We start from the raw sequence: 15,187 nt of genomic DNA on the forward strand, positions 1-15,187 counted from the left end.
CATTAATCCTTCTCAGAAGTACCAGAGATCCTCTTGTGGAAGGCATCAGCTTCTAGTCGATCGTTAACACGTCCAAATTGACGTTTCAGAGATTCTTAGGTCATTCAGAAATCATGTTTCAGGAGATCTTTAGCTTCAGATGCAAAGGGTGGCCGTGGTACAGTTGGTAGAGTGACGGACTTAAGATTACCACGGTCGTGTGTTCGATCCTCATCATTTGCAATTGATCGAACACAGCAGATGCGAAAAAATAGCCTTTCGAAGGCAAAATGTGTAATTTCGGCGCAAAATAAGGTTGCTGTGTTATTATAAAATGTTCCAAATGAAGTATAAACTTCTATGGAATTGTATTTCCATCTGTCCCTATACTTTGAATAACCTTTGAGAGAGAAGCCTTCTATATAGTAAGAAGAAACTCTTCCACACATTTGATATTCATCATAAATTTATTCAGTATGATTTGGTTGACAAAACCTAATCGACAGAACATTTAAAATTAATTTTTTCCCGTTATAAAGCATTACGGCCACGTGTATTTTTGCCCATTTGGCCAACACCACGTTGAAGATGCGTTTTCACCGTATTTCCCTATTAGATTTACTTGTTAATTCCTTTGAGAGTGTCTTATTTTCCCCGCAGAACAGAAACAAACGAATTTGTCGAATTTGTATTTGGCGAAGCCTTCGACCCTCCCCGCCTGGCGGCGCTGCGTCGGTCGATGAGGCCGAGCGTCTCATCGATTTGTCATCGACTGGTTTTGTCGTGGTGTTCGCGGTGGAAAAAAAAGTCAGTCGGAAATCGGCCGCGTCCGCAAAGGCAGCAGAAAAGTTCCGCGATAGTTTTGGGTGCGGTTCCGCTGTGCAGAAATGCTGAAGTTTATCCGTGGGAAGGGGCAGCAGGTGTCCGTGGAGCGCCAGAGGCTGCAGAAGGAGTTGTTCGCGTACCGCAAGACGGTGCAGCATGGCTTTCCGCACAAGCCCTCCGCCCTGGCGTACGACGAGAGGCACCGCCTGATGGCCATCGGCACGCACTCGGGCTCCATCAAGGTGTTCGGGCGGCCGGGCGTGGAGTTCTACGGCCAGCACGCCGCCGCGGCCTCGCCGGGCGCCGCGGGGGCGCAGGAGTGCGCCGTGCAGCTGCTGGAGTGGGTGCCGGGCACGGGGCGCCTCCTGTCGCTCACCACGGCCAACCAGCTGGTGTTCTGGGAGCCCGCCGGCGCCATGCTGGTGCCGCTGAAGACCTTCTCGCTGGACGGCAAGCTGAAGAAGGTGTCGTCGCTGTGCTGCTCGCTGGACAAGGACGTGGTGTTCATCGGCACGGAGGGTGGCAACGTGTACCAGTTCGATCTGGAGAGCTTCAGCATCCGCGAGCCCATCATCTACCACGACGTGGTGCTGGAGCAAGTGCCTTCCACGTACAAACTCAACCCCGGCGCCATCGAGTGCCTCCGTCAGCTGCCCACGGACGCCACAAAGCTGCTCATCACCTACAACCGCGGCCTGTGCGTGCTCTGGGATCTCACCAGCGGCGCCGTCGTGCGCTCCTTCGTCGCCCCCGGCCACGGCCAGAGCGTGGGCATCCACGTGTCCTCGGACGGCGAGCACTTCACGTGGTATCACGCCGACGGCTCGTTCGCGCGCTGGCGCATCGCGGACGCCGGCGTGCCGGACAACGAGAACTACGTGCCTTACGGCCCCGATCCCTGCAAGTCCATCAACCGGCTGGTGTCCGGGCGGCGCGCCGGCAGAGACCTCGTGGTGTTCTCCGGCGGCATGCCGCGCTCCGCGTACGGCGATCATCACTGCGTGTCCGTGCACTGCGCGGACGGCGCCAAAGTCGCGCTGGACTTCACGTCCAAGGTCGTGGACTTCTTCGTCACGTTCGGCGACGAGCAGGAGGCGCAGGTGCTGATTGTGCTGCTGGAGGAGGAGCTGGCGGCGTACGACTTGACGGATCCCAAAGTGCCTGTCGTGAAGACACCTTATCTACATTCCATTCACGCCTCCGCCGTGACGTGCAACCACCTCGTCTCCCAGGTGAGCCACACTTTCGCTCTTCTTCCTGCCGCCCTTCCGCCGGCACCTGTTGCGCCTGCATCGCGTGCGGGGCGCTCCCACGGGGGTGTGTTTTGACTCACCCGAGAGATTCTTGACCTCCTTCGGCAGGGTTAACGGCACTCGGCCAGAAACCTCAGACGTGCAGAGGCGGCGAGAGTCTTGTTTCTCTGCGTTTACGCACGCCGCATTGCTGTCAATAATTCAGGAACTCGTTTATCCACACTGAGAGTCAATTTCGTCTGGCCAAGAATAATCTTTGATCTCATTTCTTATTCCCAAATTGTTCAGTGGTTTTTTTTTCATTTAAGGAGAAAAATAGAATCATTTTCTTATTAATTTGTTTTCACTTGGCAAAAGACTTGGTTTTATGACGATTTATTATTCAATGTTAATCTTAATCCTTTAGTAAACTTGAAGTTATCGACATTTATCGACACTTTTTGATACGAACTTCGTTCAATTTCTTATCTTTTGACCCAATTTTGTGGGAAAAATAGTCAAAACCAACAATTTAAGGACTTATTTATCCCTTTGAGTCCTATTTTATCTCCTAAAATTCTTTTAAAAAGAAAATTGCACTCATTCCGTGTCGATAAGTGTCGGTAATTGTCGAAAACTTCAATCAGTTCAACGTGAAAATGAGTATTTTACGAAGAATTTTCCTTTGCTGTCTTTGATATCAATTAATTCAAAGTCAAATTTAGGTTTTCTGAGTCTCAAGAAGTGTTTTTCTCTCAAAAATATGTCAAATTGATTCTCAAGATCGCAAAGAATGACGTAATTTTGGGGAAATGACGCATTTAATTGTGAGAGAAATGAATGTAAAGCGAGTGAAATTATGCACGTCGCGCCGAAATGAGTCACTTCTCGTGCTTCTTGTTGAAACACCTTCGCGAGAAATTGTGTAAGACAGTGTTTAAGGTGCAATAATCGGTGTGAAAATACATAAAACATGAGAGACCCACTGAAAAAAATGTACTGAAGATCATATCAATGCTTCTCTTTTCTCATGTCTAATGTTTGATTTGAAGCATGTTTTCCTGCATAGCAAAACACCGCGATGACTAATATCGATTGATTGGCGCGGAGTTGGAATTATAAGGGAGAAAAAGAAGAAAAAAGGTGTAAAATTCACCATTAATTCGCTACGGTTTCGATATAAATGACAATCATTACGCTTTTATCAATCGCGCAACGTGAGGCAAAGGAGAGGAAGAGGATCGATATGTCTCCATTTTGTGTTCCACAAGCAGAAAGTTGATGATAAGATTAGACAAAGATATAATTTTGGGTGCGTCAATTCAGTGCATGAGTCGCTCAACGGCGCGTAGGAGTGAATTTTGTCCACGCGAGAGGTCAAAAATCTCGCGCAATTCACAAGAAAATGAAGCACCAAAGAAGACTCTGCACTTTTTCTTCTCTTGTCGCGCGATAAAACGCATCGCGCGTATCGTAAAGAATAAATATTGGGAATTTATGGAAATGTTCAAAGAAAGAGAGAAATGAAGGGAAGGGCTTGAAAAGTGTGTGAGCAAATGAAGAAAAGGCGACGGAGAATCAATCGAGGGGAATCAATGACCACAAATATTGGCTGATAAGGTGCGTTTTTTTTATCTCGGCTTCGCGTCTTCCATCAACTTGCGTTGACGAGTGTTGTTTGAATGTTGATTAAATGTGTTGCTGAAGAACTTGTTCGCTTCATTCTTATCACATTGACTTGAGGAATTCTTCAGCCCTACAAATGTTTTATTTATCTTTAGTAGTTTTTTTTTGGTGAATTTTACAGTTTTATTGGGAGAAATCAAAATATTCAGTGAATGTTTGATTTGGAAACAACCTCAGCGAGCACAAAATGCTAAGATCTCAAAGTTGAGATGCAAAAAGCGAATGTTTTTGCTAAGATATTAGCAATTCAGCGGGCGCACTAGTGAATATACCGGCAATTAGTCAATAGATGTCGCTTCATGTGAAACCATGCCAATTCAATAATACACTTCGTGACAACAACACTCAAGTGAATTATATAAAAACCGCCTTGAAAATAACCTCAAAATTGAATGAAATTAATGATCTCAAGCCTTTTAGTCCAAAGAAATTGAACTTTCTGTTTTCTTGCTAAATTCTGATCAGAGAAAAGTAATAAATTTAGCAAAAACAGCAGAAAATAATGGTAAAAACACAGCTTTTGTCATCTGGATAATTGTTTTAGTTCATCTCTTTCTTCCCCACGCGAATCGTGTATTTTCCTTCCTGCTCACGACATTTTTATGTCGAGTGTGTGCCTGCAGATTTTACGTTGGGCAACCCGCGCTGAATTTGAGTTTGACGTGTCTGACAATGCGATTGCTGTCAAAAGGGTCAAAATAGACAAATTTCATATGGGAAATCGAGAAAATCGTCAAGGAAATGAATTTTAGTGTGGAAAAAACTCAAAAATTAATTGATTTCGTCCACAATGAGCCACAATGAGTTGATCTGCAGACCAAAATTCTGAAGGGAATCTGACGGGACCGAGGCGAGATGGTGTGAGCAAAATGCTGTGTTTTCACCATAAGAAAATTGATGAAAAATCAACTAAGTGAAGCAAAATAAAATTAGCTAAATATTTTGCTTGAAATTGCTATTTTTAATACGCTATTGAGTTTCCTCTATCGTCCGCTGCGATCGCTGATAATTTATCTCAGACACTTTAGCACTTTTTCAGCTAAATTAGCTGCTTTTCGTTTAGCTTCTCTGTCTCGCTGGGATGTTCGTGGAGAATTGAACTCTTTCTGTCGATTCTGTGTGTATTTCCTGGGGATTTGTTTTACTTTCAAATGGCTTTTCCACTATCTGATGCTGATAAGGAAACTGTTGACTTAATGAATGGTTTTTGAGAATAAATCAAACAATTCGATGGCGTTTCATGATTATTAATTCAATTTGTATTGGCTGAAAATGCATTTTGAAAGGCAAATTTTCAGTCTCTTTTGATGAAGTAAAATTTATGTTACACTTAATTAAAAATTTCAACATCAAAATGATCAAAATGTAAATTCTAACTTTGCTCAAAAGGTGAGCAAAAAATTATGTGACTGTTTAAGAAATGTCTTGATTGCTAAATTATCAGGTTTCTTCCGAAGAAACAACAGAAGAGAGACAAATTCAAGCTTATTTAGTTGACTTCCTGTTGTGAAAGAAATATTTTGAGTAACATTTTTGTGCAAAGTTAGAGGAATTCTTCAATCGAAGCACCTTTTTTTGGAAACCTACCCAATTTTTTGGTGTTTTGTAATCTTATCAGACGGTTTTTTCTTACTTCTTCTTCTGCTCTCTCTGATTGCTCGAAAATCCACCACAAAAGTATGTTATCTGTTGTAATTTTTCCGCTGTGTTTGTGAGTGTGAACAAGAGTAAATACAGGAGAGAGAAGTTATGTTGAAATTAATACCATTTTTCGAGCACCTCTTGAGCAATACTTCTGTTTGGGAAGGTGGAAAAAAAAGCGGAGATTGATTAGAGGAAATTTCCACTTTTCTCTCCGCTTCATTGAATGCAATTTGTGGATTTTGTGGGTGTTTTGCAGATAGTTAAATTGCGTAAATGTCGAAATTGGGTTAAGATTTTAAAGTCGTGTTTGTCTTGAGTCAATATTTGATGGGTGTTTAACATTATTTGCCCTTAATTGGAACTGAAAATATTTGCCAAAAGCTCCCTAAAACCCATCATTAAGTGTTTCTGTGCTGCTTTTTCGGGTCTTTTGCAATTCGACGGGTGCGTTGAAAACTATCAAAAGCCAAATTCGCCATTTTTCAGCAGAACGAGTTCAAAATTTAGCTGCAAAAATTGCCAAATTTACTTCAAAACCCTCAAAATGCCTTCAAATTGTCTGTTAAAGTGCAAAAATTGCTCTGAATTTTTATTTTGTAAATAATTTAGTTAATTTTATCGGTATTTATTGGAATTTTTGACTAAAATATGGAAAAATTAGTGGAAAATTTGAAATTATTACTTTCCAAAGTCGATTTTTAGTTAGTTTAGTACTAAAAAATCACCTTTTCTTACTTTATTTGAACTTTTCTTTAAGGTTTTCGAGTGAAAAAAATTAAAAGATATGAGAAATATTCATTCAAAGTCTAAAAAATATTTTCTGATAATATTTAAAATCTATAATTATTTTCTGAAAAGATGTTTTATGCGTTAAAATCTCAGAATTTTTGTTCAGGAAGAATAAATAAAAAGCTTTTCAAAATTTTCATAAGACGAAAACTATGATAAATTGACTTTTCGTAGTTTTCGATTCATCCGTCGAATTCAGTATTATTTGACTCTCTTTTGCTGGTAATATTTTTGCACAAAGAGATTTTCTTCAACACTAAAATAATAAATTACATTTTATTGCCAGTTGAATAGAGAAAATGCTCAATAAAATGTAAAGAAGTTGAGAGGAAAATTCTCACATGTTAAGACATAGAATTTGACCGACTAAAATGTAAATCTAACACAAAATTTCATCAGTGTGAATTTAATTAATCATTGTCTTGTGCCGCTCTTGCTCGGCCGTCATTCTTCCACTTCTCCAGAGGTGAAACAGTGGAAGCTAAACACTGACTCGTGCTCATGTTGGCTCATATATTTATGTTGAGTTCACACAATGGTTTTTCTGAGAGATCTCAAGATTTACCCTTAAGATCTGTTGTCTTTGGATCTGTTTGTGGCTTCTGGCGCGGCGGGAAAGAATAGAATTCGCTCAAGCAGTGGAAATTGCAGAAATTATTACTCAATTGAGGGATTTTCTTCACAAATTTCTCTCTCTTTGTCCACTTGACCATCCAAGATTCCCAGAATATTCGGCGATGACTAATAATTCCTCAATTTGCATAGATTTGATTGTGTCATCGAGTCTCGAAAAATCACTTGCTTTTGTAGTTAATCATACTTCTCTTACTCCGCCTCTCGTCATTCAATTCCGCGATCGGGTTTTACAATAGTGGTTAAACTCTAGCGTTGGAGATCAACGACCACAAATACCGCGCAAATACGTTCAATTTTTCCTCTACCCAAAAAAACATCTCTCGCTGGCCAAACAGACACAAAAAAGTTCATCTGTTTCACTTCTAAGACAGCGAACGAGAGTCACGTTTTACAGAGCAATGAGGAGGTTTGTAGGGGAAAACGGGGGATTTTGGAGGAGAATTCTTTTCGGTCCTTTGAATTCTGCCTTGAAAATCCAAGATTTTCCATTTCTTGGCATTTTGTGCAAAGCTGCCCCACTTTGGGGTAGTTTTGGATAATTTTAGGGCAAATTCTGACTGCAATTTTTCAGTTATTCTTAAAGTGTAATCAAAAAGGAATGACAAAGAAAGCTTTTTATTCACTGAAGAATATTTCATGACAAATTCTTTATTGTAGCATAGACACTTTAGCAGAGACACTTTTGATAGAAAAATTTATTTCCTACCATTCTTGCAAAGAATGATACTAATAAGATGAAAAACAGCAAGCTATAAAATTTTATAAACTCTATAATAATTGATAATACACAATTTAAGTTCAATTTTTTGTTCGAAAAAAGCGCTGTACGAAGCTGCCCCACTTTGGGGTAATTTTGAACAATTTTGGGGCACATTTTGACTGCAATTTTGATTTATTCTTAGAGCATAATCCAAAAGGAAATGATAAAGAAAGCCCAAAAATAACTGAAGAATATTTCTTGGCCAATTTATTATTATTATTGTAGCAAAGACACCTTAGCAGAGACACAATGGAAGAAAATTCATTTTCTTCCATTCCTGCTAGAACATTAATAAAATTAAAACAACAAGCTATCAAACTTTATGAGCGCAATAATAATTTTGTATCTTTAATAAGAAGCACGATTTTTGTATTTTACTTCTATCCCATTCTGCCCCGCTATTCCCTATATATGTAATTGCAAACGTCAGTGGGTGAGTTTTGAGTAAAAAAGGAGATTTTGTCGTGCAATAAATGCTTAATAGTAAATTACACTTGATTTCCCACAATTACAGAATCATCCTGAAATGCGTACAAACATTTCAATATCATAATCAATTTTTCTATTGTTACAATGTTTTTCTTCAGAATTTACTATTTATTATTGTATTCTCAGTGGTTTTGTGTCGTGGTTTTTTTTCCCTCCTTCTTTTCTTTCTTGCCATTTCGCACTGAATGACTCGATTGTGTTGAATTCCACTCAATGAGCGCTAAGTTGCAGTATAAATATTTCCATTTCTCACAATATATAGAGGAAGTTAATATTACTCATAATTTTCACTCTATTTTCGCCTTTTATGACTATTTTGTCACCACTTCCTCAATGACTTCTTGAGAGTGTAAAATTGATTTTTTATTGTTGAGGGAAAATTCCTCAAAGACCCCCAGAAAAATTGTATAAATGGAAAATTTGTGGCGAAAAAAAAGACACTCTATTTATGAGTAGGGCTCAACATCTTATCTCTCGGCACTTGTTATCAGGCCAGGTTACACATCATTTTGATTGCAATGCACACAGTTGGGAATTGTGCGAGAATCGCGCAGGATAAGATAGGCGGACAGAAAATGTGTGTGTGAGTGTGCGAAGATATGTGAAAATATGATATTTTGTTATTAAAATGGGTAACATTGCGTCGTGAGTCAGAAACGCGGCTGTTATCACAAACAAGTGAAGGCGAGAGACCCACCCAATTACACCTGAATATTGCCTCAACACTCTCTGCGATGCGTTGCCTGAAATTTCGTGGATTTTCCGTCGTTATTTGAACTTTTGGCGAAAAAAAAAGTCATTTTCTTGTAGTTTCAGTCAAAGATTCGCACTCTTTGCACTGAAAAAAATAATGCAGCAATTCTGAGTCACAAGTTTAACATTTGAAATTAATAAGGAAAAACAGCCATTAATATTCTCGTTAAAACAATATTTTCCACAATGTGTAAAGAGCAAAAATGGTGAAATTTAGCAAAATTATTACAATACAAATAAATAATTAGTAAATTTGTGATAAAAAGAATTTACTGTAAACATAATTCTTGTTCAGGCTTGAAAATTAGAACCACAATTGAAGATTGATTCATTTTTGCAAGATATTTGCAGATTTAAATATTCTTTAAAACAACCTCTAGAGATCGTGTTAAAATTACACATTCTGACGATACAAAATGGTTTAACACATGTTGGCCAGAATAACAAAGGCGTGTGTTAACCCAATATAACACGATTTTAACATTTTTTGTGTGTCTCAGAATTGCTTCATAAGTCCGTTAGCACACTTGGTTCTCTTCGCTTGGAAGTTATCGACATTGACCGATACTTATCGATTATTTTAAATCAACAGTCTAAGAACTAATTTATTCAGTATTAATTCTATTTTCCCTCTAAAATTAGGTAGAAAATAAGAAATTGCACGTAATTCGTATCGAAATGTGTCGATAACTGTCGATAAATGCCGATAAATTCAAAGCGAAAAGAACCAAATGCGCCAAAGGACTTCCAGACACAGAAAAATTATATAAATTCTTGAAATTATTCTTTATTTTTATCTCTTAGTTTATGACTTTTCGTTATGCGTAAAATTAATATGTTTCTTGGCATATTTTCAAGTCTTTTTTAGCCCACAAAATGCAAAATCTTCCAAAGATTTCTTTCAATTCACGATCTTCTCTTGAATTTCGTATCAACGAATGATGACGAACTTGTAATTTAAAAATTGAAGTTCTCTTAATTCAAGAAAAGAAGGTCAAAAAACGACATGCGAAATATTAATGAATCACAATGAAATCATATATTTATAGGTTGTTATTAATGTTAATATTTCCGAGGGAGATGTTTTCTATGTAAATTCAGCTTATATTGTGACAATAAAACACCCTCGCGCGCATTTGGGAAAAGCCATAAAGAGAAGAAGTGTGTCGTTTTGTCGTCTCAAGACTGTGACACACAGAAAAAGACAGCGAATGGGAATTTCTTAGCAAAATCAATATTCAAATCAACGGCGAGTGCTAACAAGTTTTTTTTCTTACCTTTTTTAATACACAAAATTGCCAGATTATTTGCCGGGTTCTTCGGAAATCTTACAACACATTGTTTTTTTCTTTCTTTTGCATTGTTTCCTCCTCTCGAAACTCTTGGTTTTCTCTGTGTGTTTTCTGTGTGTTTGTGAAAAAATTGCCATGAAACTATTTTATCAACTTTATTTGTGACTTAAGTGATAATTTTTCACATTCTCTGGAGCATAACGAAAGCCAATGGTTTTGTTTTTCTGATGCGCATGCGTGTTTTTCTTTTATCAAAGCAATTAATATGAGGTGAATTTTCTTCAACAATATTTTTCGCGTGGCTCAGAGATATTTGAAGTGAGGAAAATTTTGTGTGATGATAAAAACTGGGTCGTTGTTTTGTGTTTTCGTAGAATTGAGCAGAAGAAGAAGAAAAGAAAGAAGAGAATATTTGATTGGGTGGGTGTTCTTTTTATAACACTTTTGTGTTTATGCTGATGATCGTGAGGCGGTGAAATAGAGATCGCGAGTAATTTCTCTGGTCATGGAATCTGTCGATCACGATTTTGTCTTAGAATTCTTGCACGTTCAGACAAAACTGGGTGGAATTTAATTGCATGATGATCACTGAACTCTTTCTCTCTCTCTCTGGATTGAGTTGAGACTGACTCAATTGGATCGACTAATGTGACGTCAGGAGGACTGATTCCCAACGAACCTTAAGCATCCCTAATTCTAGCTCAGATAATCCGATTTTGATCATTTTGAGGTCTTTGGAAAGACCTTGGAAAGTCCCATATTTTATCTTAACATGATAAATTGGTATAACCGCCGCTAGGAGTGCTAAAGTCGAAAGAACGGTTTTTGAAACTTTAAAACCGAATATCTCGAGAACAAGTCGGTGCATTTTCTTTAAATTTGAGTATGTTTAAGCAAAGATCGGGATCTATCCAATGATACCAAAGTTATAGGATCTTATGTTTCAGGAACGGAGATTTGGAAGATCAAAGTTCACACTTTTACCAGCCTATATCTCAGTTCGTATCGATTTAAATCATATTTTCACGAAAAGAACGCGTTTCAATGCCCTGTTATTGGGCATATTCGCTATAAATCTGTGACGCCAGCAGGAACGCCGCCATATTGAATAAACTTTGAACGCCTCTATCTCGGCAACTAACCGGTGCATTTCGATAAGATTTTAGTATGTTGTAGTTCTGGTCAGGACGTTTCTAAATATAGGTCATACTTTTCTACAGATGTTATAGATCCGGAGTTATGTAGGTTTAAAGTTTGGATTTTGAATACTTTATAGCTTTGGTCTAAGCTAGGCTAACCTCGGCGTTTGCTTTGATTTCAGGTGTCGGCTGAGGTTTACGAGAAGATCATCATTGCTGGGCAGCAGCAGCAGCAGGCGAACAGCCTGATCGAGTGGCCAGTGAGTGGCGGACGCTTGCAGGAGCGCTTCAAGGAGAGTGGCGAGGTGACGGAGTACGATATCTTGCTGACGGGCCACGAAGATGGTTCGGTGCGGTTCTGGAATTGCAGCGATGTGATTCTCACGCCGATCCTGAACTTCAAGACGGCGCCGCTGTTTGGCCACGGCGAGCCTGAGGCGGAGCATGGGCAGGAGAATTCAGAGCCTCTGGACGATTCTGAGCCGCCATTCAGGAAGGCGGGGAATTTCGATCCCTACTCGGACGATCCACGCCTGGCGGTGAAGAAGGTGGCGCTGTGCCCCAAGACGGGCACTCTGGTGGTGGCCGGAACGGCGGGACACATTGTCGTGGCGAGCTTCGACATCCTGCAATCCGAGGTGCCGCTGAAGGTGACGACGATGAATCTGGTGAGCGATCGCGACGGATTCGTGTGGAAGGGACACGATCAGCTGAACGTGCGCCAGCAGCTGCTGGACGACACGTACACCACGGACGAGGGGATTCAGGTGGTGAGTGTGCTGCAGGTGCTGCCGCCGGCGGGAATCACCGCCGTGGCGCTGGAGTCGTCGTGGAATCTCGTGGCGGCGGGAACGGGACACGGACTCGTGCTGTTCGACTACTTCAATCAGCGCCCGGTGTTGCACAAGTGCACACTCAATCCCAATGACTTGAGTGGCGCCGGCGAGACGCTGTCCAGGAAGAAGTCCTTCAAGAAGACGCTCAGGGAGTCCTTCAGGCGTCTGCGTCGCGGACGCTCCACCAGGAACAACCCGGCGGCCGCCGCTGCTGGCCAGACCACCACCAGTCCCATCCTGGAGACGCGTCCCATTGAGCGACAGGTGGAGGCGCGCCCGGTGGACGACGGCATGGGCTCGATGGTGCGCTGTCTGGCCTTCGCGCAGACCTACATCACAAATGTCCACTCCACCGTGCCCACTCTCTGGTCCGCCACCAATTCCAGCTGCGTGTCCGTCTTCGTCGTCCACTTGCCGCCCAAGTCGGACGAGGAGCTGCCGCCGGAGCAGCGCAAGTCCGTCACAGGGCAGCTGGCGAAGGAGATTCAGCTGAAGCACCGGGCGCCCGTGGTGGGAATCGCCGTGGTGGATCACAATGGCGTGCCGCTGGACTTCCCGGGCGCCGGCATGGCGCCGCATCGGGTGCTGATTGCGTCCGAGGAGCAGTTCAAGGTCTTCTCCCTGCCGCAGCTGAAGCCAGTGACCAAGTACAAGTTGACGGCGCACGAGGGCGCTCGCGTCAGGCGCATGTCCTTCGGGCTGTTCTCGTGTCCGGCGCCAGCTGATGCCGCCAGTCCGGCGAGGGGAGCGGCACGAGCGCAGGCTGAGGATCAGACGGACGAGAAGAAGAGGTGAGTTGCATAAATTCAGGAAATTCACTCAAAAATAAGGGCGGAAGGTCGTTTTTTTCTAGAAGGTCTTTTAGAGCCCAAATAATGAGAGATATCATGCGATTTACACCAAAGAGTCAAAGTATTCAGTAATTCAGAAGATGGTGTTGTTAAATCCAACCTGTCACTTGTTTTTCCGCCATTTTGAAAAGCGATAAAAGAGGTTTTCCTCATTTACTCAGGCTCCATGGCATGGATTGATCCCAGATTTTAGTATGTTGTAGCTGGCCTCAAGATCTTTCCAATGAACCCTTACTCTAGGTTCTAGGTTCTTCCGGGGGCCTAGATTTTGGGAAGCAAATGACTAATTCTCGGGCTCTTTCTCTCTGGACAGATACACGGAAGTTGGGCTGCTGTGTCTGACGAATCTGGGCGATTGTCTGGTGCTGTCCGTGCCGGAGCTGAAGAGACAACTGAATGCGGCCGCCGTGCGTCGCGAGGACATCAATGGCATCTCCTCGCTGTGCTTCACCAATCACGGCGAGGCTCTCTACATGATGTCCTCGTCGGAGATCCAGCGCGTGACGCTGTCGTCGGCGAAGATGATCTGTCCGGAGGGCGTGATTGATCTGGAGCCGTACGTGGGCGCCGAGGAGTTGGACACGACGCCAGTGGTGGTGGCGCACGAGGAGGAGGAGGTGAAGAGTGACTTGAATGCTTCCCTGGGCGCCGGCAGTGACGCCCATCACGCCGAGGGCCTCACCAATGGCTCGCTGGAGGGCAACAATCGCGCCAACGAGACCATCAGCAGCTCCATGGGCGACATCACAGTGGATTCGGTGCGGGATCACCTCAACAGCACCACCACGACGCTCTGCTCCGCCACCACGGAGGAGATCGTGGGGCGCGTGAGTGTGCTGACGACGCGCACCAGTGACAAAGTCACGTCGGCCACCATCAAGGACTTGGACAACCTCAACTCCCTCAATCTCAAGGATCTCTCGCCGATTGGGGACACCACAGAATCTAACACCACGTCCGTGGTGGTGAAGTCCGTCATCACGTCGATATCGCACGGCGGCACGAACGGCGAGCCGGAAACCGTCACCACCACCACGTCCTCCACCACCAGGAAGGAGAGCCAGTTCTAGGCGCGAACGCGGCGTGAAAAAGGTGAGAAAAGCGCCATTTTCCAGCGTTTTATTTTGCTTATTTACCTTCAACGCTTACTTCGATCGTTTGACGTTATTTGATTGACCTGAAGTTTGGCACAAATTGAAATTTTGGTGTAATTTTGGACATTTTGAATGACATTTTGGAAATTTTACTATCATTTGTTATATATTTCATGAAAAATTGCCTTTTTAATGGAGAAATTCATTTCTATTGCTTCGCGTTTAACTGTAATTTGTAAAAGGGTTTGAAATTGTTGAAATTTATTTGAAATTTATTAAAAATTTCTGAAATTTATTTGAAATTTTACAATGTTTGTCATATTTTTCATGAAAAATTGTCTTTTTAAAGAAGAAATTAATTTCTATTTCTTTGCAGTTTAACAGTAAATAGTAAAAGGCTTAGAAACTTTGGAAACTTAATGAAATTTTACTACATTTTCCATATTTTTCGTTAAAAATTGCAGTTTCAATAGAGAAAAAAATTATTTCCAATTGATTTGCATTCAATAGTTAAGAAAAGGCTCTGAAATTAATGAAATTTAACTCTTTTGATCATATTTTCTATTAAAAAATTACTATTTTCATTTTTAAAAAATATCTTTTACCACTTTTTTTACAGTGCAAACAACTTCCGCAGTATTAGGAGAAAGAGCGAGAAAGAGCGAGAGAGAGAGAGAAAGAGGAATCACCAGACGGAGTTGGTCTCCTATTCAGGACAGTTAATCCTTCAATGTGTCGTATTTTTTCACATTTATAACACACACACAACTTACTTAGAGTGTAATTTTTTAATGTTTAGTGACGGAGAAATGAGATGTTAATGTTTAGAAATTAATCGTAATGAAACATTGCCTTATACAAAATATATATATATTCCTTTCGAGAAGAGAAACAGGATGAAAAAATATCAGTAAGGATCCTTTTTTTATATAAGAAATATATCCCCCAATTAATGCTTAAGGATGTTTCAGAAATGGACCTAAAAGAGAAATAGAAGAAAAAAACTACTTTTCGATGAATTTATCAATGATGAATTTTTGGAGATGATAAAATTTTTATGTAATGTTAGTAAGTGCGAAGATTCCATCTATATAATGTATTGCATTTTCGTTTTTAAAATATATTTTCTTGAAATATTGATTGTAATCTGAAAGTGTTTCAATTCGATTGGCGCACAGTGTT

The 15,187-nt window shown here is 41.3% G+C and overlaps 1 protein-coding gene across 1 annotated transcript; it reads left to right on the forward strand.

Moving 5' to 3' along the window:
* The first annotated feature begins 767 nt into the window (after nt 1-767).
* On the forward strand, nt 768-15,079 carry LOC132261336 (lethal(2) giant larvae protein-like). The gene is made up of 4 exons (XM_059760136.1): nt 768-2,036; nt 11,407-12,851; nt 13,225-14,003; nt 14,625-15,079. Exons 1-3 carry the CDS (start codon nt 867-869, stop codon nt 13,979-13,981), a joined length of 3,372 nt encoding a protein of 1,123 aa, XP_059616119.1. The 5' UTR covers nt 768-866; the 3' UTR covers nt 13,982-14,003; nt 14,625-15,079.
* The last annotated feature ends 108 nt before the right edge of the window (nt 15,080-15,187 follow it).

The sequence above is a fragment of the Phlebotomus argentipes genome, unplaced genomic scaffold (assembly GCF_947086385.1).
Source record: "Phlebotomus argentipes unplaced genomic scaffold, Phlebotomus argentipes genome assembly contig_8, whole genome shotgun sequence".
Lineage (NCBI taxonomy): Eukaryota > Metazoa > Arthropoda > Insecta > Diptera > Psychodidae > Phlebotomus > Phlebotomus argentipes.